At 62.3% G+C, this 23,117-nt stretch overlaps 1 protein-coding gene across 1 annotated transcript in view; it reads right to left on the bottom strand.

Moving 5' to 3' along the window:
• The window catches only part of LOC117649518 (metabotropic glutamate receptor 2-like), a 109,718-nt gene that overhangs the window by 43,302 nt on the left and 43,299 nt on the right, over positions 1 to 23,117 (bottom strand). The window contains exon 4 of the mRNA XM_034392387.1: positions 9,206 to 9,345. Within this exon, the coding sequence (XP_034248278.1) occupies positions 9,206 to 9,345 (140 nt within the window). The remainder of the gene's footprint in view (positions 1 to 9,205; positions 9,346 to 23,117) is intronic.

Below are 23,117 nucleotides of genomic sequence, written 5' to 3'. Positions count from 1 at the left end.
ACTGGCACTCGAACTGAGTGTGTGACTCCACCGATGGATTGCTCTCCGAACGAGGAATTCATTGGTGGGGTCATACGTTTGATTCGAGTCCTGGTTAGCGACTCTGGAGCTCAAAACGCGTGTAGAGTTTTGGCCGCCGGTGCTGGTCTTCTGGCCCACTGTGCGACGCGGGGACAAACGCGACGAAAGGGGCAACGGGGCACATTGTGAACAGTCGTCGTCGCAGGCCGAGGACGGCGGAGAAACAGGGGCGGGGTGAGAACCCTGGCGTACGACAGGGCGACAGCCAGGGGGCACCAAAGCAAGTCACTTTGCAATTTGCATGAGTTATGTGGACTGCTCGCGCTGCTTGCGCACCCAGCCCTGGCTTGGCTTGGCCGGTGAGCCATTGTCGAGGGCCTCACTCCCCAACAGGTCCGACGGGGCCACCGGTGGGACCGGCGGGGCCGCGGGGCACTCTCCGGCCTGGAGACTCTAGGGGCGGGGACGTGACAAAATTAACATACGTCTGATTTACGCCTGTCTCGCGACGAGCGCGGGTTCAAATACCACTGGCGTCTTTTGCGTCCCCTTTTCTTCCCTTTGGCTCCGGACTCCGTTCGTCCGGATTCCAGGAGGAAAAAGAAGAACGAAGGGGCAGAGGTGTTTAATTTATTTCGGAGGACGGGGAGGGGTGAGGCAGGGCAGCGAGAGGATCAGGGGGTGGGGTGGGAGAGCTTCTTGCTGTCAGCGAGCCGAGACAGGCTGCGGGGTTGGCCAGCCAAGCCCCGCTGCTTGCCATGCATTCACACACATGTTTTCGCATTCATGAGTCTGCGTGATCATCTTCTGTTTTCCAAACAAAACAAACATGGCCGCAAAGAAAAAGAAAAAGGCGACACGAGAAACAACGGCCAAATCGGGAAAACCAATAACGAGGCCGGACAATACGCTGCGAGCCGCTGCCTGCGAGAGTGTGCCTAATGGAAATTAGCCGGCAAAAGAATGGGGATTAGGTTCATTTTGCGAGGAGTGCTCCTCGACCCCACCCCCAACGTGTTGCCGGAAACCTTGAACAAGGCGAAAAACAGCCCCTTGGCCCAGGCCTTGACCAAGGGGTAACCAACTCAAGATTTGCATGTACACTGATTATATTAAGACTATGATTACATGTAATTTTATTATTTATCACTGATTATAGGAGGTTATTATGTTGATGATTGGAAAATATTGGGGGTTATTTGAGCGCCGACCTCGGAAAGCTGTTAAAGTGTCGGAAATTCAATATTGGTGACTTTGGGCAGCCACTGCGTCAAATTTAGTTGCGGTCATAGGCCTTCCTCGACGCCTTACTATTCTGAAGACCCTACTCTTTCATGCCCTGCCTCGGGAAGGCTTTGACCGCTGATAATTTGTGAGCAGTGGTCTCGCAAATATAGTCAAAAGTGAATGAATTTCAGAAAATCGCCGTTTTTGCTGACTTTGAGCGGTCACTGCATCCAATTTAGTTGTGGTCAAAGGCCTTCCTCGACGCCTTACTATTCTGAAGACCCTACTCTTTCATGCCCCGCCTCGGGAAGGCTCTGACCGCTGATAGTTTGGGAGCAGTGGTCTCGCAAAAATGTTCAAAAGTGATTGAATCCCCGAAAGTATCATTGTCATTTCATTGATTATTTCACTGATTACCAACTAGACGTGCAATGATTATCTTGAGTTGGGTACCCCTTGTTTTGGCCGCGTCCACCGGCCTTCTGACCCACTGTGCGCCGCCCCGCGTCTTTTTCGGTGGCCCGGCCGCTTGCATGATGGAGAGGTCGGGTCGGACGGCATGGCGGCGCGCTCCCCGGAAGGAGGGCCAAGAAAATAGAAACGGGCAGACTGACCTGCACCCCGCCTCGCCCCGCCTTAAACGTCAACTTGTGGACCGAGAGCGACCGGGAGGGCCTGAGGAAAAGTGGCACGTCGAGGCCAAGGCCATGCCAAGGCCGACGCCGAACCGCCCAGCTGATTGACAAGCCCTCCCCGAGGGCCTCACGCATTAGCTGCCCGCCAGCACACCTCAGCACGCCAGGAAATAGTTTCAATCAACCCTTTCTCTTTTTGAGTAATGTTCGTGTTGAAATGTTTCGTTGAACAACGTTGTCCAAGAAAACAGCAGAGGAGCCGCCTTTTTGGCGTGTCCATACGGCAGGCAGGGCAGCCAGGCAGGGCAGCCAGGCAGGGCAGCCAGGCAGGCAGGGCAGGCGTCCCCCTTCTGTGTCCCGAGTGCTCCACCGCCCTTGAGCGTGCGTGCCGCGTTCTGTGCGTGCCCTGTCCAGCCCGTCCTGCAGACTGATTCCGAGAGTCGTCGTCGCTCTGCCTCGCTCGCACCTACACGGGACGCCCCATGAGTGCGACAGAGCGACGAAAACGACTCTCGGAATGGTCTGCTGCGCGCGGCGTGCCCTGCGCGGCCTGCACGCGTGCGGCTAGAGGCGCCTGACGCACGGCCCAGCTCGCCCCGCTGCAGAGCCACTGCAAATTGAAACAGAGTGGCTCGGCACGTCGAGGTGGACCGGGCGGACCGCCTCCACGGCGTTCGCGGGGAACAACGACCTGGCCGTGTAGGGCGAGAGGGCAACCCGGAGGATCAAAGCAAAAACAAAGTGGGGGCCGCGCCGCGGAGTGCGGCCGTGCCGGGCCGTGCCGGGCCGCGCGGACGCCGCGCCAGACAACGTCCGCCAGACAGTGGACACAGCTCTCCAATGCCGACAGGCCTGTCCGCCCCGCGCCGCGCACCACTCAGCAATCGGACAAGACTATTTTTGCGCGCCGACTCCACCTGCCGAGTGATTTGGCAGTGCCCCGCCACTCTGTCTCTCGCACCGCTGCGGATCTGCGGACGCGCAGGTGCGAGAAGGAAAGCGGCCCCATTGTTTGGAATCATCAGTGTGCAGGAAGCGGGGCGCACAATGTAATAATGCACTATCCGGGCGCTGCTTTGAAGGGGGCCGGGTATGCTGGTGCATGAAATGCAATCAACGGGCCCTTGGATGCCCTCGGCAGCCCTCGACGGCCCTTGCCTGCCGGCTCGAGGCGACACGCCGCCAATTTCCCCACTTAGGACTGCGCCCAGGACGCCACCAAGGACTCCATCCAGGACTCCAGGACGCCGCTCGGTGGGCCAGAAGACCGGTGGAGGCGGTCAAAACTCGAAACGCATTTTTAGCTCTAGAGTCGCTAAATGGGACTCGAACCGACGCTCGGTTCGAGTCCTGTTAAGCGTCTAGAGTTTTGGACGCCGGTCTTCTGGGCCCACTGTGCGCCGGGACGCACCGGGAGGTGGCCGTCGACGCGTCCATGTCGCCGGACAGCTGGGTTCCTGCCGGCAGTGGGTCATCGCGCTGCCTCTCTCGCACGCCAAGAGCGATGAACGCCCCGAGGTCAATGTGGGCGGACAACGCAAGGCCTATGGCGGAAGCGCGCCCTCGCCCCCGCTGCCCCCGCTGCCTCCGCTGCCTCCGCCCAGGCCGCCTTAGGCTGTCTTGGGCACCACGGGGAGGCGGCGACGCTCGTCAAAACATGTTAGACACTTCGGACCCCTCGCCGCGCCGCACCGCACCGCGGCGACCCTCTCGGGATGAAAACAGTTCGCGAGGCCTCGGCGCCCCGGTCGACCTACAAAAAAATAAGAGAGAAGCGCTCTTTAGCAAAGGTTTGTCCAAAATAAAAGGTGAGTGCAAACAACGGTGCGTTGTTTATCCAATTTCTGGGCAGCACGATCCACACCACGGCGGATCAGCGAGGGAAAGGCTGCAGAGTGGTTAAGCGTACAGTGTCGCTCCGTCTCCCTCGCGCTCGCAGGGCGTGCCCAGGGCGTGCCGGGAGCGAGAGAGACAGAGCACTCTGCTGACCGCGCGGTCCGGCGCCAAGCGCGCCAAGGTGACTCCTGGCGGGTCATTGACGCGCTGCTGACAGCGTGCCCGTAAAATGTTTAGCGGTGCGGACTGCGGCGGTACATAGTGGCGGATCGAGGTGCGTAAAGCGGCAGCGCGGCGGCGCGGCGGCAGTGACGCGGTAGTGCTGCGTCTCACAGACACAGTGATAACAAAAGCAGGGCGTAACTCCGAGTTGATGCGCCCTCGCTGAGCGCCGCCGGCGTGGCGTGGCGCGGCGTGGCGGCTGTAAACTTGCCCGGGCAGATCAGTGCGCCGACTCACAGCATGAGGCGTGCCGCCATCTTGGCCGCCAGGCTGCAGGCGCTACCCAGCCAGGAACAGGGCGAGGGCCTCCACGAAGGGCTCAGCCCGGACGAAGGGCCCCCCAGCCTCGAGGAAGGGCTACTCCACCTCGACACGCCACGACCTTCGGGCACCTTCGGGCACCTTCGGGCACCTTCGGGCACCTTCGGGCACCTTCGGGCACCTTCGGGCACCTTCGGGCACCTTCGGGCACCTTCGGGCACCTTCGGGGCTGGCAAGAAAAAGTGGATCATTGGCGGCGACACGGCAGGGCTGGCGGTCGGGACTCCCCCGCGGACTCCCCCGCGGGCCACAGCAGACTGACTCCGAAGGTCGCTTTCGTCGCTGTCTCTCTCGCACTCATGGGGCGTCCCCTCTGGGCGCGAGAGAGACAGAGCGACCAAAACGACTTCTCGGAATCAGGCCGCAGGTGGGCGAAGTCCGGCTAGGAATGGCAAATCGGCTTGAAGGCTCCCCAGGGCCCCGAGGGGCGTCCCGCTCCGTCCCGCTCCGTCCCGCACTCCGAGGCGACTATCAGCACACCGCGTACACTGCAGAGCCAAGACAGACGTCGACAAAAAAAGAAGAACGAGAAGAAAAGGGCAGCCACTTTCTAGAAAATGAGCCGTTTCCCCGAGGGCCGCCAGGGCCGGCTGGCAGATGAGGGGCAGCAGCAGGACTCTTGGACGAGCACGTGGCAGATGACAGCAAGCAGTCTGGCGGGGGCCACTGGGAACCACAGCGGGGCGAGGCCACACACTGCAAGTCACAGGAAACCGCTGGAAACCACTGAAAACCACTGTAAACCGCACCGGGCAATTTGATTCAACTTTTTTTCGCAGTGCCCCACGGAAGAGTCATGGGCGGCATGGCCGCACGCCGGGGCGCCGCGGGCGGTGTGGTTACGGTGTCACTGCGGTGGCCGTGGTGATAAGAAGACCCAGCACACCTGGTCTGCTCCCCCCGGCCCGGTGGCACGGTGGCACGGTGGCACGGTGGCACGGTCCCGGGGGCGTCTTGGGGGAGCAGCCTCTCTGAAAAATGCATTTGAAATGCCATCGATTCCACGTCACATCGACTCGATTGAGGTCGACAGCAGCTTCTCTCTCTCTCTCTCTCTCTCTCTCTCTCTCTCTCTCTCTCTCTCTCTCTCTCTCTCTCTCTCTCTCTCTCTCTCCACAGACTCGGCGTTGTTATACCAGGCCGATCGCCGGCAGGTGCAAAGCCCTCTGGGGAAAGCCCCAAAAAGAGAGGAAAAGAGGAAAAGGCTTTTCCTTATTTTCCCTCGCCTCCTGAAACACAAGTTCGGCATTGCAGATAGCCACGCCTGTTCCGGCCTAGGGCGGCGGGGCCGGGCCGGGCCGGGCCGAGCCCCCCGCAGGCTCCGGGGACCGCACGGGACGTAGCGGGGCGGCCGGAACTCGAGACCAGGACGCACCAGAGCGGCGCACTTCCGGCGACCAATATTCTTAAGAGTCCCAGGCAAAAAAAAAACGACTCGACCAAAAGAAAAACAACCCGCTAGTGTGTGCACAGGTATCCCCGCCTGGCGACGTTCGCCGGGACAAAATAAACCCACGACGACACGACACGCCAAAGTATAAAAATTTGGTTGACGTTGGCAGCCCTGGCCGTCGGCAGGCGTAGGCAGGCGCGACAGCCCGGGGAGCCCCCAAGGGGGGTCGGCGCTTGGGGGCCGGACGGGCAAACCGGGGCAAACCCAGCACAGCCACAAAACAAGTTCGCCTCGCCGCCACGCTATATAAGGAGTCTGTTTTAGGGCGGGTGGGCCTGCTGCTTGGCCTGCTGCTTGGCCTGCTGCTTGGCCTGCTGCGCATCGCGGCATCGGACAACTTGCCGGCCCGAGGTTGCCTCCGAACAGTGTGGCGTCGCCGTCTCTCTCGCACCCGCACGGGGCGGCCCGCGAGGGCGACAGAGACGGAGCGCGTAATGACCCGCATAATGTAAAGGCGGCAAAAAGGGGCGTGGGAAGTTGGCCGGGCCGGGGTCGGCGTCGGTCGGCGTGGCGCGCTTAGTTTGGTGGCGGCCTTGTTGATGCCCAACTTGAGTCGACTGCCGCGTCGCCGCGTCGCACTTTCGGACGCACAAGAAGGCCGTGCGGCACGCCGTTCGCCACGCCGCGCCCTCGGCCAGGCCGCCAGGCACCGCCAGGCCCACGCCGTCCCATATCGCAGCGCGCCGAGCGCTCCGTTACCGTGGTTACCGTCCTCGTGCAACAAAGTCCCGCCCCATTTGACAAACTTGCCTCGAAAGCCACTCGAGCACCGCCCGCCACTATCAGCCACAGCAACAAGCAGGCTTTGCTCCTGGATAGATGGCGCCAAGGACAAGGCGGCATGTTTTTCCTGGCAAAAGGCAGCTCCGCCATTGGCTGGGCCAGCGTGGCACAGTGGGCCAGAGAAGACCAGCGGAGGCGGCCAAAACGCTACACGGGTTTTTGGAGCTTCACAGTCGCAAAAAAGGACTCGAACCGAACGTGTGACCCCACCAATGGATTGCTCTCTAAACGAGCAATCCATTGGTGGGGTTACACGTCCAGTTCGAGTCCCATTTAGCGACTCTGGAGCTCAAAACGCATCTAGAGTTTCAGCCGCCTCCACCGGTCTTTGGCCCCACTGAGGGTGGGTGAGAGACGCCAGGCACCAATCACAAGGGCGGCCAACGAGGTTCCAGGGGGTTTTCGAAGGTAAGGCCTTTCGATTACGTGAGAAAACATGAAAACATGCACCCCGCGTCGCCCAACACCGGGCAGCCCTGCCGCACCAGGACCGCGCAGCCGGCGAACTCCAAACAGTGCTTCGTCGCTCTGTCTCTCTCGCACCCCTGCGGAACGCCCCTTGAGAGAGAGAGAGAGAGAGAGAGAGAGAGAGAGAGAGAGAGAGAGAGAAGGGACAGCGACGACGGCACTGTTCGGAGTGCACCAGGGTGCCTCGCCTCACTTCGACGGGCTGTCGGGCTGGCCCGGACGGCCCGGACAAACAGGGTAGGGTGGACGCTCATCGCAAGGGTCCGGACAGGAGTAGCAGACAATCGCCGCGGACCCCCACTGTACACAACTCCACCTCCGCGCACTTCGCCAGGGCCACGCCAGGGCCACGCCGCGCCGTGGTGTGGGTTTATGAAATGGGGATTTAGATCCAAGCGAGGGAGGTAAAAAACGAGATGAGGTGAATGGGGGACTCTGGGAGTGGGGTCGAGAAAAACCGGCTGGGAAAACGGGGAGGAGGGGGCGCTCCAAATGTTTACCATATGACGGGGACGCGCTCCTAAATGAAGTATTTAAATGGAATTCGTCGAGGCAGGCCCACGGGGTGGGGGACGCTGACTGAAGTACCAAAAAAGTGGGTTATTGCTGCTAGGACCCCCCCCCCCCTGTTTCCACTTTTCCAGATGTCGCACGCGGGGTTACAAAAAAAACCTTGAGCAGAGAAACAAGCGCAGCCAAACCAGAGCCCGAGTGCACACAGAGCAAACTTCTTTATCCTAACGAATGCATCCGGCAGCGACTGTGTACTGCTGTACTGCGTACTGCTCCAGAGTTGGCGCGCACTAACCAACTTTCCGAACGCTGTGATTGTGCCGAGGACTAATGAGTGAGACATGTGTCAGTGCTGGCGGGGAAGGCGGGGAAGGCGAGGAGGGGGACGGGGAGCCGCGATGCATTCTACTCCAATTTTCGCAGCGTATTTCCGCGAAAAACAAACGAGTGGCTGACCGGCACAAACATATAGTTATTAATTAGCAGAAAAACCTTCTCTCAGTCTGGCGCACTCTGGCCGCTCGTTCCTTTTCTGCCACTTTCATTGTTTTTCAGAATAAAAACAGAAGTGAAATTAAAAAATATTTTTTTCCTCACAGAGTGTGGCGTTTCAGCGGTGCAATCACTCGCCACAAGCGAGCCCGGGGCAACATTGTCCCCCTACCTCCCTGGGCCGGGGTGTGTTACAGACCAGTACACCCGGTAGGTGGATCACCCCCCCCCTCCCTTCGCGCAAACACACACACACGCACACACACACACACACACACACACACACACACACACACACACACACACACACACACACACACACACACGAAAAGTGAAAGAAGTCCCGCCTCCCTGGGCCGGGCCGGCGGGCCCCGCCGCAACGGTTTCTCCACACAAACGCTGCGCGCGCGCTTCGGGCTCCATCCAGCACGAAATCACCACCGCCAGACCTCTGTGTGTCGGCGGGCTACCGCTGCCATGCCGCGCCACGCCGCGCCACCACTCCGAAGGCCATCGCGAGATTAAAACTTACACCCCGCGAGAGGCGCGCGCCGCACCTTCACGCCGACTGCGCGCTGTGTGCGTGGCCGCCACGCCCTTTCCCGGCACGCCCCGCCCCGCCCCGCCCCGCCCCGCCCCACAGACTGCACGCCGAACCACCGCACCTCCGACAATTTCGACCAGAAGCCTGGCAGCCTGCAGACTTCTGATTCCGAGAGTCGGTTTCGTCGCTCCAGTCTCTCGCTCGCACCCACAAGGGACGGCCCGTGGGCCGCGAGAGAAACAGAGAGCGAGGGAAACGACGACTCTTCTCGGCATCAGTCCTACTGGCAGCGGCGTGGCAGCCTGGCCATGACTGCGAATAAGCCGTAGCGTTCGGAATCCCAAATTCCAAACTCCGCCCCATCCCGGTTGATGCAGCAGTGTGTGTGCGTGTGTGTGTGTGAGTGTGTGTGTGTGTGTGTGTGTGTGTGTGTGTGTGTGTGTGTGCTGCCTGCTGAAAGGCTGCATCTGCCGCTTCATGGCCGTGGCCAGAGTATTGGCGGCGGGCCCAGGGCCCGTGCCGTGCCGTGCCGTGCCGTGCCGTGCCGCCCGACAGACGGCGTGGCGCCGCAACGCCCGGCAACGCCACGATGTACATTGCGGATGTGGGTGGCGCGCGTGCCACACACTCACAAACACACACGCACACACACACACACACACACACGCACTGAATGGCGTCGGGACTGACCTGGGGGATGCGGAACAGCCGCAGCAGGTTGGCCACCTGGATGGAGGTGACGCTGGAGGCGGCGCCCACCACGCCCGAGATGACCTTGCGCACCGTCTTGTTGCACTGGTACTCGGCGTCGTCGATGTTGCTGATGGAGCCTGCGGGAAGAGAAGCGAGAGTCAAGGCGGGCACGCTGAGCTGGCAGGAGAGACAGTCCGACAGACAGATAGACAGACGACGGGCGGACGGACAGACAGACAGACAGACAGCGGACAGGCGGACGTACGGTCGGCCCCGCCCTGCTGGGCACTGGGCCCACTACGCCTACTCCGCGTGTCGCGAGGCGTGAAGTAACCGAGAGAGGCCTAAGCGATGCCACGAGGAGTGCTTCGGTATCGCCCGCCCCGCCCCGCCCCCCCGCCCACACAAATTGGGACGGGTCGGCGAAGGGAGGCCGGCCGGCCGGCAGCAGGCCTTGGAGAGCCTCGCGCAGCCCGTGGCCCGGCCCTCGAGGGGAAGGGTCGGCCGCAACAAACTGTAAATACCCTTCGAGGTCGCCGCCGCACCACTGCGGTTAATTTGGCATCCGAAACGCGTGGCGCGGTGGGGCTGTGGCGGGCCGGGGGTGGGGCGTGGCGGGGCGTGGCGGGGCGTGGCGGGGCGGGGCTCGACGGCGCTGAATCGTTACCGAGTTAAATTGGTATTTATAGCCTCGCGGATGTCACGTGCCGCGTGGCACGGCGCGGCGCGGCGGTCCTTGTGCGGCATAAGGCCCTGCCCTTCGGCCCGGCCCGGCTCTCGGCCCGCCACTCGGCCGGCGTGGGGCGGCGGGCGCTTTCTTTCGTTGGCGGCTTGGAGGCGAAGCGCGTTCAAAGGACCGATACAAAGCGATAAAGCGACAAGCGATTCGAAGGCGCCGGAGCACGCCGAGCACAACCAAGCACGCCCAACGCGCCGACACGGACGTGGTCGTCATTGTGGCCGTGGCAAGTGGAGCCTCTTAGGACCGCGTCGGTCGCGTGACATTTTTCGCGCTGAAAAAGCAACGTCGTACTGGTGTCCGACCAGCGTCCGAAAAACGAACCTTTTTTGCGACCCAAAGACGGCGGCAGCACGACGGCATTACGACGCCAGTTGGACGCCGACTCTGACCACAAAGACTAGCCCCGATCGCCACACTGGCGTACGAGAGGCGTCAGACTGAGGTCGGACTGACGTCGTCGTGGGGCAGTGCCATTATGACACGGTTCAGGCCCCAATCTGCGATTGCGTTCCACGCGGGAATATGCTTGAGGGGCGTCTGGTCCCGGCACCGCCGTGCGTGTGGTGCCGGCTTCTTGCCGGAGCGCGCCGAAGCGCCCGCAGAGTCCAGGGTAGGCCAGCCCGCCAGGCTGCCATGCCGGCCGCGTTGCCTACCCCGGCCACCGCGGGCGCTCCAGGCGCTCCGAGGCGCCTCGAGGCGAGCACGTCGCGCCGTGGCGTGGCAGCCTTGCGGTGTAACATTACGGAAGCCCTTGGCGACGGAGGCCTGCTCCGGGTGCACAGGGCCGACGCGGCCGCGACACGGCCTCGACACGACGGCCTTGTCGATGCCAATGGCGTCCGCGGACAAAGCGCGTGTAAAAGGATATCGCCCTCTTGGGGTGCGACGCGGGGCGTAGGCCTCGGAGAGACGGAGGCGAAGGGAGAGAGAGAGAAGAGAGAGAGGAGAGAGAGAGAGAGAGAGAGAGAGAGAGAGAGAGAGAGAGAGAGAGAGAGAGAGAGAGGCAGGCGGCGTGGGCCGTAGGCAGCCGCAGGCCGCAACGCGATGAGTGAGGAGTGAGCCAGCCCCCGGTTTTAGGCATTCCCCCGACGCCCCGCCCCACCCCACCCCACCCCACCCCACCCCACCCCGCCCCACCCCGCCCCGCCCCGCCGGCGTCACGGGAGGCCTCTGGAACAGGAGACGGCGCCGCGGAGTGACACCGACCGACGTCGAATTACGGCGAGAGACAGAAAGTGAGAGAGAGAGGGGGGGGGGCTTTATGCCAGTGTTCCTTCATGTGCGTGCGCGGCGCGCAGATCACGCGCCGAGTCCTCGACGCGCCACGCAAGTTTGTTGTCTCGTTTTCGTTTTTTTTCTCCCGTTTTGTTGCGCCGCGCACTCTCTCGGTATGAAAGGGAGGGCCTAACTCGCTTCATCGCGGCGAGCCTAGCGGTACTGAGCACGAAGGCGCGTGTCGAGCGTGGCGTGGCGTGGCGCGGCGTGGCGCGGCGTGGCGTGGCGTGGCGTGGCGTGGCGTGGCGTGGCGTGTCGGCCCAGGCGTAGCGTGCCGTGCGCCTCGCGCGGAACAACTTTCCTCGTTTTTGCCTTCGCTCGCTCGCAGGACGCAGGACGTGCACACACGCACGCATAGGGGGTGGTGATGTCGCGGACGATGACACCGCAATGTACTACAAGCCCGCCCTCTCTCTCTCCCTCTCTCTCTCAGGCACGATTGGTGTGTCGAGCAAGTCTTCGGGGGGCTGGTCCCGGTCTCGGAGGAGTGGGGTGGGGCACGGCGGCAGCAGGCTGGCCGAGGCTGGCGCGGCGCTGTAGAGAGATTGCCATGCAAGACGGCAACAAGTAGGCCGTGCCGCTGTACAGGTGCGCGCAGCGCGCACCCTGCCGCCCCTGACTTCTTGAGCAGGGCGTGGCGCGGCGTGGCGGGCCGGCCGGGGTCCTGCGGGATGGAAATCCTTTCCGTACCCAGCTTGTTGGTGCGGTGCCCCACCCCGCCCCGCCCCACCCCGGGGCAGAGAGCCTTCCCCTGCAGAGGTGCTGGATGCGTGTTCAGCGCTCGCTGCGTCGAACAGCCCAATTACCCCGCGTCACGGACGGGCCTCGAGAGAAAAGGGGGAGGGGAGGGGGGAGAAATCGGCGCGCAGGTGGGATGAAGGAAAGCGGAAAAAATAGACAAGGGATCTGATATGCCCACGCACACGCGCTCTGGGTGAGTCAGTGTGTCAGTGTGCCGGGTCCTCGGTCCGGCAGTGGCGGTCCGACCGCGTCCCCCGCGCGGCCTCGGCCACAACTTACAAGACCGTAATCCAGCTTGGCGCGCCGACCGCTCCCGGCCCCGGCTTGGCATGGCGTGGCATGGCCCGGCGTGGCCCTGGCCCGGCTCCGCGACAACTTTTTCCCCTCCGCAAAGAGCCGGCTTCACACAAAAACGGGGCCGGCACTCCAGCAGTGACCACGAAATCGCCAGAAATTTGCTAAATTCCTCTACAAGGGGAAGAAAAAGCAATGTCAATTTCGGACAGCAAAATTGTAGGTTCTCATCTTTTTGTTCTGGCTGTGACAAAATGCGGCGTACGGAGCGTTCTGCTTGCGGATTCCAGGCGACCCCCACGTCGCCCCGAAAGCGACGGCCGCTCAATGGCGCGGGCGTGGTGCCGTTTTCCTGCTGATTCGAACCGCGGCGGGGCGGGGCGGGGCGGGGCGGGGCGGGGCGGGGCGGGGCGGGGCGGCCGGACGGGCGGCATTACTCGTCCTCTCAAATTGGAGCGTCTCGACCGCGCCGCCTCACTGCCCTCGCACCCACCCGCCGCGCCAAACCCGGCCAAAGGCCGGCCCCTGACGGCCCAATCTGTCACCTCGGAGGTGGAGGCGGCGGCGGCACGGGTAGGCGGACACGGACACGACGCGGTGCGGCGGCGCGGGGATGAGCGGCCAGTAGTCAGCCGCTCTGTCTCTCTCGCGCGCACGGCACGGCGGCCCTCGGCGCGGCCCGTGAGAGAGACGGAGACAGGGCGACGAAAGGGATGCTCGGAATCAGTTTGCAGGGCGCCGCCGGCCCCTCCTCAAGTTCGGTGCAGCGGCGTGGCGGGGCGTGGCGGGGCGCGGCGCGGTGGTGATGGCCGCGACAGTGACGGACGACCAGCCCAGCGCGGCCGCGGCCAGAGCCTGCAGGTGGACGGACTGGACGGCTCGCTCAACCACGTGACATTCTTCTTAGGATCAGCGTCGGGCTTCGGGGGTGTTATCTCTCGCTGGCTGGGGCTGGGGGCACTCCACTACGCTCCACAGTGGGCCAGAAGGCCGGTGGAGGCGGTCGAAATCCCGGACGTGTTCTGATCGAGCTCCCGAGTCGCTAAACAGGACTCGAACCGAACGTGTGACCCCACCAATGGATAGCTCTCCGAACGAGGAATCCATTGGTGGGGTCACACGTTCGGTGCGAGTTCTGTTCAGCGACTCTGGAGCTCGAAACGCGTCTAGAGTTCTGGCCGCCTCCACTGCTCCTCGGGCCTCCACCTCGCGCTGCCGTGGATCGGTCTCGTTTCCGTTTGCGCGCTGCGTGCCGGATCGCGCCTTCAGCGTCTCCAGGCTTTGCTCTCTTTCTCCAGCCTCCTCGGCGCTGCACTGCTTCGGCGGCCTCGGCCCCGAGACCAGAAAGCGGGTCGCCTCGTCCGCGCTCGTCCGCGCTCGTCCGCCTCCGCCGCGATCATGGCGCTCGGCACGCACCGCCCGCTGCAGACCGAGGGTCTCTCTCGCACATGCAAGCGACGCCCCTTGAGTGCGAGAGAGACGGATCGACGAAAACGACTCTCAGTGTGCTGCAGCCAGGGTCAGCGGGAAGCGCGTTGTTATTTCGCAGTGCAGGCCGAGGCACGCGCACCCCGCCGGCCGCCCCGCCGTCTTGCTCGTCCTAAATAATTGGCTCCCTTCCCCCGCCGCCCCACTGCCTGCAGGCTGATCCCGAGCATAGAGCCTCAGTCGCTCTGTCTCTCTCGCACACCCGCACAGCGCGCACAAGTAAGAGAGAGACAGAGCGACTGATCAGGGGACGAGCCTGCTGGCCGATATGCGGGGCGTCGAGGCGGCGAATCCCGGCCTCTCTCTCTGTCTCACTCGCGGGGCGTCCCGCAGAGGTGCGAGAGAGACAGCGACGAAAATGACTCTCGGAATCAGTCTGCGGGTGCACTGCAAGGCGCGCAACGGGACTCGGCGCCATAATGCGAGCGCGCTTCGAGGCGCCTCAAAGCAAGCGCTCCACAGCCTCTCTCTCTCTCTCTCTCTCTCTCTCTCTCTCTCTCTCTCTCTCTCTCTCTCTCTCTCTCTCTCTCTCTTCTCTCTCTGCTATCCACCAAACGTCGGATCCGCGGATCGCTGGATCGGCGTTCCGGTCTTTCTTTCCCCCGTCTCGCCGACGCGACTCCGCCGCTCTCCCAGAAGCCAGAGGACTCTGTGCACTCCGCCCCGACGGTCTCGACGGCCTCCACGTCCCGTAATGACCGAAGCAGCACGTCGTTACTCCTGGAACGCTGCCACGCTCACTCTTAAAAAGAGCTGCAAAATTATGAAAAATAAAAAACAAAGAAAACAAAAACTTTGAATGCACTTATTGTTGAGCGCAAATAAATGTAACAAGAGAGAGAGAGAGAGAGAGCACATGTAAATTTACCGAAAAAATGGTTGAGCTTCATGTTTAACGTGCAAGAGAACACAATGTTAAAAGCTTGAAAAAAAATTGGGTGAACTTGTTGTAAAGTCCCGGGGGGGAGGGGGACGTTGATAGCCCCCACGCTCGCCCCCACCGCGGCGTCAAAGTCATGGTCCAACAAAACGCTGGCATGTCAACATTTTTTTGCAGTGTGGTGCAGGTGGACAGCCGCCAGCCACGCCAATAAACTAGTTTGGTGGCGCCTCCGGCACGCAGTCGTCAGAGTACGCCGGGGGCCTCCTGGAGTGTGGCGAGATGGACGTCCCCGAAGGTGCCGCCCTGACGCCACGGTGCTGGAGGCAGCTAGAGAGGATGCTAAAGGTGATGCCAGAGAGGCAGCTACAGAGAGGCAGCCGGAGAGGCAGATGGAGAGGCAGCCAGAGAGGCGGCTAGAGAGGCACCTAGAGAGGCAGCGAGAGGCAGTTAGAGCAGCCAGACAGGCCGCTAGAAAGGATGCTAGAGAGAGAGAGGACGCTAGAGAGGCAGCCCGAGGCCTCCGGCACAGCAGTAAAGGGCGTGTGGGGCGGCCATCACCAGCTAATGGCGTGCTGGGGTCTTGTCGACGAGAAAAATGGAGATCGGGCCGAGAGTGGCGGGGCGGGGCGGTGCGGTGACAGTATCGAAAAAGCAAAAGGCATCATCGTTTTCCGCTGCGCGAGGCACCGGGCGCGGGGCAGAGAGGGGCGGGGCGGGGCGAAGCGAAAGGGCTGCCCGTTGGCTGGCTGGGGTCATTTCCAAATGTGTGAAGCAAAACGATAAAACATGTGCGGGTCTGATTACGCCAGCAAACAACAAAAGAGCGCTCCTGGCTGTTTCCCCCTTTCGCTTGAGTTCCCATTCATGTGTATGGCTCTCTCTCTCTCTCTCTCTCTCTCTCTCTCTCTCTCTCTCTCTCTCTCTCTCTCTCTCTCGTTTTATCCCCCACGCAGCGATGAGAGCGAGATGAGCCAATATGGACGTATCGCACATTCGAATGCAAAAAGAAGAAAAAGCGAAAGAGGGGGAAAGGGGGTGGGGGGAATTACAACCGCACCGCCAGTCAGACGCGCGCTCACTTGTTGACAGTAAGCTGAACCAAACTGCCACAACGCTTGCGCCTGACCTTCCCCCGCCGGGCCGTGGGGCGGTCTCCGTCGCACCCACACGAGACGCCCCATGAGAGCAAGAGAGAGAGAGAGAGAGAGAGAGGGTGGGAAGCAAAGAACGCCGCCTCCCGGAATGAGTCTGAAGGAGGTGCTGGCTGGCAGCGAGCGCCCAGACGGAACCACTTTGGCCACTTTCCGGTTGCCAGGACTTTTCGCGTCTTCTTTGCCGCCTTCTTATCTCGGCGCTGCCCCGTGCAGCCGCCCCGCCCCGCCCCGCCCCGCCCCCTGCACGTCACCAGGCAGCACGGCCCGGCTTAGCGCCGCACCGGCCGACCGGCCACCTGGCCCCGTCGGCCCCAATCCGGCAGCACTCCAAGCTCGTCGCGAGCGTCGCGCCCCTGCAGACTGATTCCGAGAGTCCCACCCGTCTCTCTCGCACTCACGGGGCGTCACCGTGCAGGAGCGAGAGAGAGAGACAGTGACAGTCTGCAGGCGGGCAGGGCAGGCAGTCAAGGCTGGCATTAATGAGGGGGTCATCGCGTCGACGGGGACAGCGAGGCAGCGAGGCAGCGGGGCAGCGTGTGAGTAATCACTGGCCGGCTGCGGCGGCCCGACAACGCCGAGACACACCGGCCCGCCATATATCCACGTCAAAATTATCGGCGCCGCCACCAGCACGCCACCAGGCTCATTCCGAGCGTCTCGGCCCGTCGCGCTGTCTGCCTCGCACCCACCCGGGACGCCCATCGGGTGCGAGAGAGAGAGAGAGAGAGAGAGAGAGAGAGAGAGAGAGAGAGAGAGAGAGAGAGAGAGAGAGAGAGAGAGAGAGACGGGCCGCTCGGAATGAATCTGGCGGCACGCTGGCTGGGCGGCGCCGCGGCGCCCACAATGGCTGCCGCGAGAGGGGACGCGGCACGCCGGGCTACCAGCCCGATTTATCACGTATAACTCTTTTGTTTTACTTGCCCGCCCCCGCCCCGCCGCGCCCCGCCACGCCCCCATCGGCCGGCCCGGGCCACCATCCATTCGGCCGGCGGTGCCGGCATCGGGTCGTGATTCCTTGGACACGGCGTCCGGTCCGCTGCCAATCGGGGAACGAACGACAAGCCACGCAAAAACAAAGTCAAAGGGGGACCAAAAAAAGGGGGGCTACTTTATCGGAATGGAACCGGCACCGCCACCGGCCGCCGCGCGGTCACCAGTGTCGTGTCGTTCCGAAGCACGACTTATCTTGCGAACATAAAGGCTAATTACCCAGTGATGCAGGGCCGCCATCCGTCTCTCTCTCTCTCTCTCTCTCTCTCTCTCTCTCTCTCTCTCTCTCTCTCTCTCTCTCTCTCTCTCTCTCTCTCTCTCTCTCTCTCTCTCTCTGACCGGGCGGCCGCGACAAGTAAAAAGTACCCGTGGTGCCTTTCAGACATTCAGAACGAACCGCCAGCAGACGGATTCCGAGGGTCGTTTTCATAGCTCTGTCTCTCTCGCACTCTTCGGGTGTCCCCTATGGGTGCGAGAGAGACAGAGCGACGAAAACGACTCTCGGAATCAGTCGGCAGAGCGCCGCGAGGTCCTCGACGAGACCACCTCGGTGGTGGCGGCCGAGAGGGACTCGCGGACTCGAAGCACTGCACTCCTCGTCGCGTTTTCCACTCGACCCATTCCAGCGACGCAGCTGCAGACTGATTCCGGGAGTCGTTTCTGTCTCTCTCGCACCCATACGGGATACGCCCCATGAGTGTGAGAGAGACAGAGCTACGACAACGACTCTCGGAATCAGTCTGCAGCATCTTGCATTCGTTTTATCGCCCCGCCCCGAGTGCTCTCGCCACGCTGACGCGGTACTCTCGCGCACGCAGATACCGAGGGACAGCGGCGCCACCACATCGCAAAAAAAAAAATGAAAATGATCGGGACATACAAATCACGCAGAAACAGCATCAGCACAGGCAAAAATAATTTTTTTTAAAGAAAAAAAAGGTATATGAAGAGGAAAGAGCGGGCATGAATACCGTCTGCCACGCTTTTCCTCGCATCGGCAGTTCGGCACTCGTGCACCATTCACGCCACTCGCAGCGGCAGCACGGCAGCCACGGCAGCAGAACCGCGTCCGCGCCACTGCGCGCCGCGCGCCGTGCCTCGCCGTCCCCATGTCATGTCACGAGCGGGCAAGGCTACCTCAGGCTCGGCCCATTAAAACCGTTTCATTATGAAAATTAAACGGCGTGCTCAGCGCCCCCGTGGCCGTGGCCCCCGCTGCCCCCGCGGCCCCCGCGGCACTCTTGGCCGTGGGTCCAGCAAATTACCAACTGCCAGCCGCGGCCGGGCGGGGCGACCGCTGCGTGCTGGGCCTGGCTGGCCTGGCTGGCGTACTTGGCGAGCCTGGGCCGCGTGCGGGGCGTGAGGGGCGCGCGGTGGGCGGCCTGCGCACCGCTTCGCACCGCCTCGCACGCGGCCCGAGTCCCTCGGCGAACCGCGGGAATGTTTTCAACTTGGCGGCGAGATTCGTGGGGGATTCTGCACGCACGTCGCAAGCCCGGACGCGGACACACGTCGTGGGCCTGGCCGCGCCGCCCGGCCGCCTAGCCCGCCTAGCCTCGCGACGAGATTAAAAATGCAAATTCCCTGCGGCCACGTCTCGCTGCCAGGCCGGGCCAGGCAGGGCCAGGCTGGCTGCGTGGAATGGTCGGGCACCGCGCCTAAAGCCAGAGACATTAAAAGCGTATAATTAGCCGCCTCGACGCTGCACCTGCCGCGAGGCTAGAGCGGGGCTATCCCGCCGCGAGGCTATCAGATCCGCCGTCCTGCCGCCCTGGCGGTCCTGGAGGCATGAAAGTAAATCCCGGAGTCAGCGGAGATAGCCCGCGGCCCGGCGGACAGCCCTGCGGGGAACAGGGACCGCCAGGGACCGCCGGGGACCGAGGACCAGGACCAGGCGCAGCACTCTTTGCTGCCGACCGACCTTCCCCCCAGCCCAGGGCCCGCCCCGGCCCGCCCTGGCCCGCCCTCGACACGACACGGCGCAGGCCTGTAGGTTCGGGAACGGCAAGGCCGGGCCAGGCCGGGCAAGGTCCTCGCCGCCCAATTTATTCGAGAAGAGTGCAAGGAGGGGCGGGGCGGGGTCTGAGCAGTAGGCGTGCCTTTGCCTTTACGGCGGGCGTGGCCAGGCCTGGCATCAATGGGTGCTGGCTGCTGCGCCGTCAAACAGACCCGCTTGCCTTGGCGCTGCCTGGGCGCTGCCTTGGCAGACGAACTGCTGCTCAATTCGGGTGCCCCCCCCCCCTTTCCAGTGGGGCGTTCAACGCGCACTCGCTCTGTGCGGGACTGTGCGCGTGCTGCGGGTAGATAGAGCGCCGCAGCAGCAATGGGTCGACAAGTACAGCAGCAGGATGGGGTGCACCACTACACTTGGGTGCCTCGTTATTCCCCCATTCGACTACGACTTTCAGATAGCACTCGTCGCTTTGTCGCGGGTGCTATGTAAATTTTTGCGTTTCGATTTGGCGATTTTCGGGCAATTTTGAAATTTTTGTGCGATTTTGCAATTTTTGTGAGATTTTGAAATTTTTGGGCGGTTTTGCGATTTTAGTGTGATTTTGCGATTTGCAGCACTACTAGGATGCAGCAGGATGGGGTGCACCACTACGGGTACAGCTGGGTGGGGTGCACCACTACCAGGGTACAGCGGGGTAGGCTGCGCCATGACACAGCAGGAGAAAACAGCAGGGCGAGTTCTCCAGCCAAGCCGTTCCAGGCTGCAAGTCTTCCAGCAAGGCCCGATCATCCCGGGATCACTGAGAGCGGCTGGTTGAGCCGGGGCTGGTATCGACTCCGGCAACCGCTTGGCTCCAGGCCGCTCCAGAGCGCGCTCCAGCCACCGTCGCTGGCTGCTCGCCTAGCTCCGCGCGTACTTTCCGGGGGAAGCGCACGGCTCGAGGCTGCTGCTGGCTTTGTGTACTCTTGTTGCAGCCCGCGCCGCCCCCGCGGCCCCCGCGGCCCCCGCAGCCCCCGCGGCCCCCCGGCCCCGCAGGCCGGGTGGCACCGAAACTCAGCACACACTCGTGTCCGCGCCAATCCAGGCACGCCCCGGCGGCCGCGGCCCACCCACCGTCCACCGGGCTATTTTTACAAACAATATTCACAGCCCGAGTTGGCCACTTCACCGCAGCGGCCTCGCGAGAGGGAGAGGCAGGACGGCGTGACTCCGGCGCCAGCACCCGCTGCAGCAAGGCAAGGCGGCCGAGGCATCGCGGCAACTCGGCAGACGAGTCCGGAGAGGCAAGTCGAGACAGGCCTCCCTCGTGCCTGAATAAGACATTCATCATAATTTCGTCACGGCAGCCAAACTTGCTCCGTTTGCATGGCTTACCGCGAAGTGGCCGGGGCTGCGGTGCCGAGCCGCGCAGCCCGCGCCCCGCCGAGCCCCGCCGAGCCGCGTCGCTCACCTGGAACAAGAGAGGAGGGGCTGTTTAGAGCGGCAAAGCCGGCGAAGCCTTTCCAGGGACACTGTTGCAGAAACGGCCACCGGCTGCATCGGGTATTAATGATGGCCTTTGAACGCGTCGCAGCAGCGGCACGTCGGGGCGGCAATTAGGACCGCCGCGCCGCGCGAGCCACTGACGTGGAACAGCGCCGAAGCGATAGCGCAGCATTAATCACTTGAAGGCCGAGATACCGAGGCGAGGAATCCGCGGCGCGCCGAAGTTTGCCTCCCGCTGTCGATTTTGAGCCGCCTCGCTTCTCTCGCGGTCGCCCCCTCCCCTTCGCGGTGCATCCCCACTTCTTATGAAGAAGGAGGAAAAGTATCCAACTACTTTCCTTTTCTTTTTTTTGTCTATCGCGCGAGGCAGTTCTTTCATGCCGCCACTTGCTGCTGTGTGCTCCTCTCGGTACTAACGAAGTCGTTGAAGTGCCGCACCGCGACAAGCAGCGGCAGCCCGACAGACAATACGGCCGAGACTGTTCCTGACCGAAATTTTGGAGCGACTTTTCGCCCCTCCCTCCTCTATGGCACGGCGGGAAATGCGACCTTTTGCATTTCCAGTGAAGAGCGGGCCAAATTAATTTGCCACGCAAACACGCGTGATTTGAAATGAAGCTCTCAAGGGCGGGGCGGCGCGGGGCGGGCGGCATTATTAAACTCGATGTCGACCGAGGGTGGCACTGTTGGCGCTGGCCCTGACGGCAGCTATTATTGTTATTATTTCTGCTGCAAAAGGGATTCCCCTGACTCGACATTATTGGGCGCCGGTTCGCTGGTCCGCTGGTCATCAACGTCGCGCCTGCTGCCGCCACTGTAACGGCGCCACGAAATTGGCCTTGTCTTTTCGGACAACTGTTTTTCGTTGTGTTTTGTTTTTGTTTTTTTCGCGTCCGTACTCATGACACATCCCCAGCGGCCCGTGGGCGAGGAGGGCAAGCGTTCCACAGTGGACTGGAAGGCCAGTCGTGAAGGCGGCCAAAACTCAAGACGCGTTTTGAGCGAGTCGCTAAACACTAAACAGGAATCGAACCGACGTGTTCGGAGAGCAATCCATTGGTGGGGTCGCACGTTCGGTTCGCTTCGCATTCAGCGACTCTTTAGATCAAAACCCGTCTGGGATTTTGACCGCCTCCGCCGGTCTTCTGGCCCACTGTGCGGTCCCTTCCCGGCACTGATCGGGACTGGGCCGCTGGCGACGCTGGCGATGAGCCTGCCAGCCTGCTAAATTAGCGATGAGTTGGAGCGAAGGCCCTAATGGATGGGCACAACCCGAGCGCTCGGGGGAGGGAGAAGGAAGGGGTAGGGTCCCCGGGGCACTGCGGGACAAACCCACCAACAAAATGCATCGATTATGCACACGGCGTTGTGCACGGCGTCGCACTCCACCGCCAAACCCTCCACGCCAACCATTCAGCCGGGAAACGAGGAATAAAAGTCGTGCGCGGGTCCGGAGATTTCTAAAGCCCCAATGGCTTCAGCTGCGCTAGTGGCAGCGCATTGCACGCGTATACGCGGCTATTCCTGTTCCAGAATCGGAGTTCCAGGTTCGACTACCGCAAAATGGGACCGCACTTCGTCGAACACTGCGCGCGCATCCGGCGTTTTTAAAGGCAGCTGGTTGGATTCGCACCCCACCCCGTCTTTGTCACCCCCCCCCCCCCCACCACACACACACTCACGCTCTCTCTCCCTCCCTCCCACACACACACACACACACACACACACACACACACACACACACGGCCGGGCGAACGCCATACAGTGCCGGCCGGTCTAATATGACTTGGTGCAAATACTGGCGGGGATGGGTCGGGCAGGCGGGCACCGCACCGAACGGCGGCGCACTGCGAAATCCCGTCCCTATGGTTATTCATGACTGAGCGCGCTGCCTCGCTCCTATATTCTCGTGCCGATTTTTCCGGCGCAGCTGCCATACCGTTGACGGCGGCGGCCTGCCGCGTGCCGCGCGGACTTTATGTTCAGATTGCGTCATCGCACCGGGCACCGTTCCCACTTTATGCTTTTAACATCGAGATAGTTGTTCTAAGGGAGATTTGGCAGTGTGTGACGCGCCGGGCAAAGTCGCCATGATCGTCTCTGCTCTCGTGGCCTGATGCACAGTGGGCCAGAAGAATGGTAGAGGTGGTCAAAATACCAGACGCGTTTTGAGCTAGCTCCAGAGTCGCTAAACGGGATTCGAACCCAACCCATAGATTCTTCGTTCAGAGAGCAATCAATTGGTGGGGCCACAAGTTCGATCCGAGTCCTGTGGAGCTCAAAACGCGTCCTGGATATTGGCCGCCTCCACCGGTCCTCTGGTCCACTGTGTGACGCGGCCTGTCCGTCCACATGCACCATGCACTGCCGCACCGGTGAGAGTTCTCTGTGCGAGGGACGCTTTATTCTGTTCCGTGAAAAGCCGTCGGATCGGGGAAAAGCTGCCTGCCGCGCTGTTCCAAGTTCCGCGTTCGAGTTCACAGCGCGTGACGCTACCATCGGACAAACCTGGGCCGTCAAGGCCACCACCGTGCCCCAACAGGAGAATGCGCCGGGGCCCAGGCGAGCCCCAGTCGAGCCCCAGTCGAGACCCAGTCGAGCCCCAGTCGAGCCCCAGTCGAGCCCCAGTCGAGCCAGTCGAGCCCCATGAGCCCCAGTCGAGCCCCAGTCGAGCCCCAGTCGAGCCCCAGGCGAGCCCCAGTCGAGCCCCAGTCGAGCCCCAGTCGAGCCCCAGTCGAGCCCCAGGCGAGCCCCAGGCGAGCCCCAGTCGAGCCCCAGGCGAGCCCCAGTCGAGCCCCAGGCGAGCCCCAGGCCCCTCATCCAGAACAGTGCGTCGCTCCTCTGTCTATCGCGCACTCCTTCCCGAAGCCCCGTGAGTGCGACAGAGACGGAGCGAAGAGGCC

The sequence above is a fragment of the Thrips palmi genome, unplaced genomic scaffold (genome assembly GCF_012932325.1).
Source record: "Thrips palmi isolate BJ-2018 unplaced genomic scaffold, TpBJ-2018v1 HiC_scaffold_4, whole genome shotgun sequence".
Classification (NCBI taxonomy): domain Eukaryota; kingdom Metazoa; phylum Arthropoda; class Insecta; order Thysanoptera; family Thripidae; genus Thrips; species Thrips palmi.
This window is presented reverse-complemented; position numbering and strand designations above follow the sequence as displayed.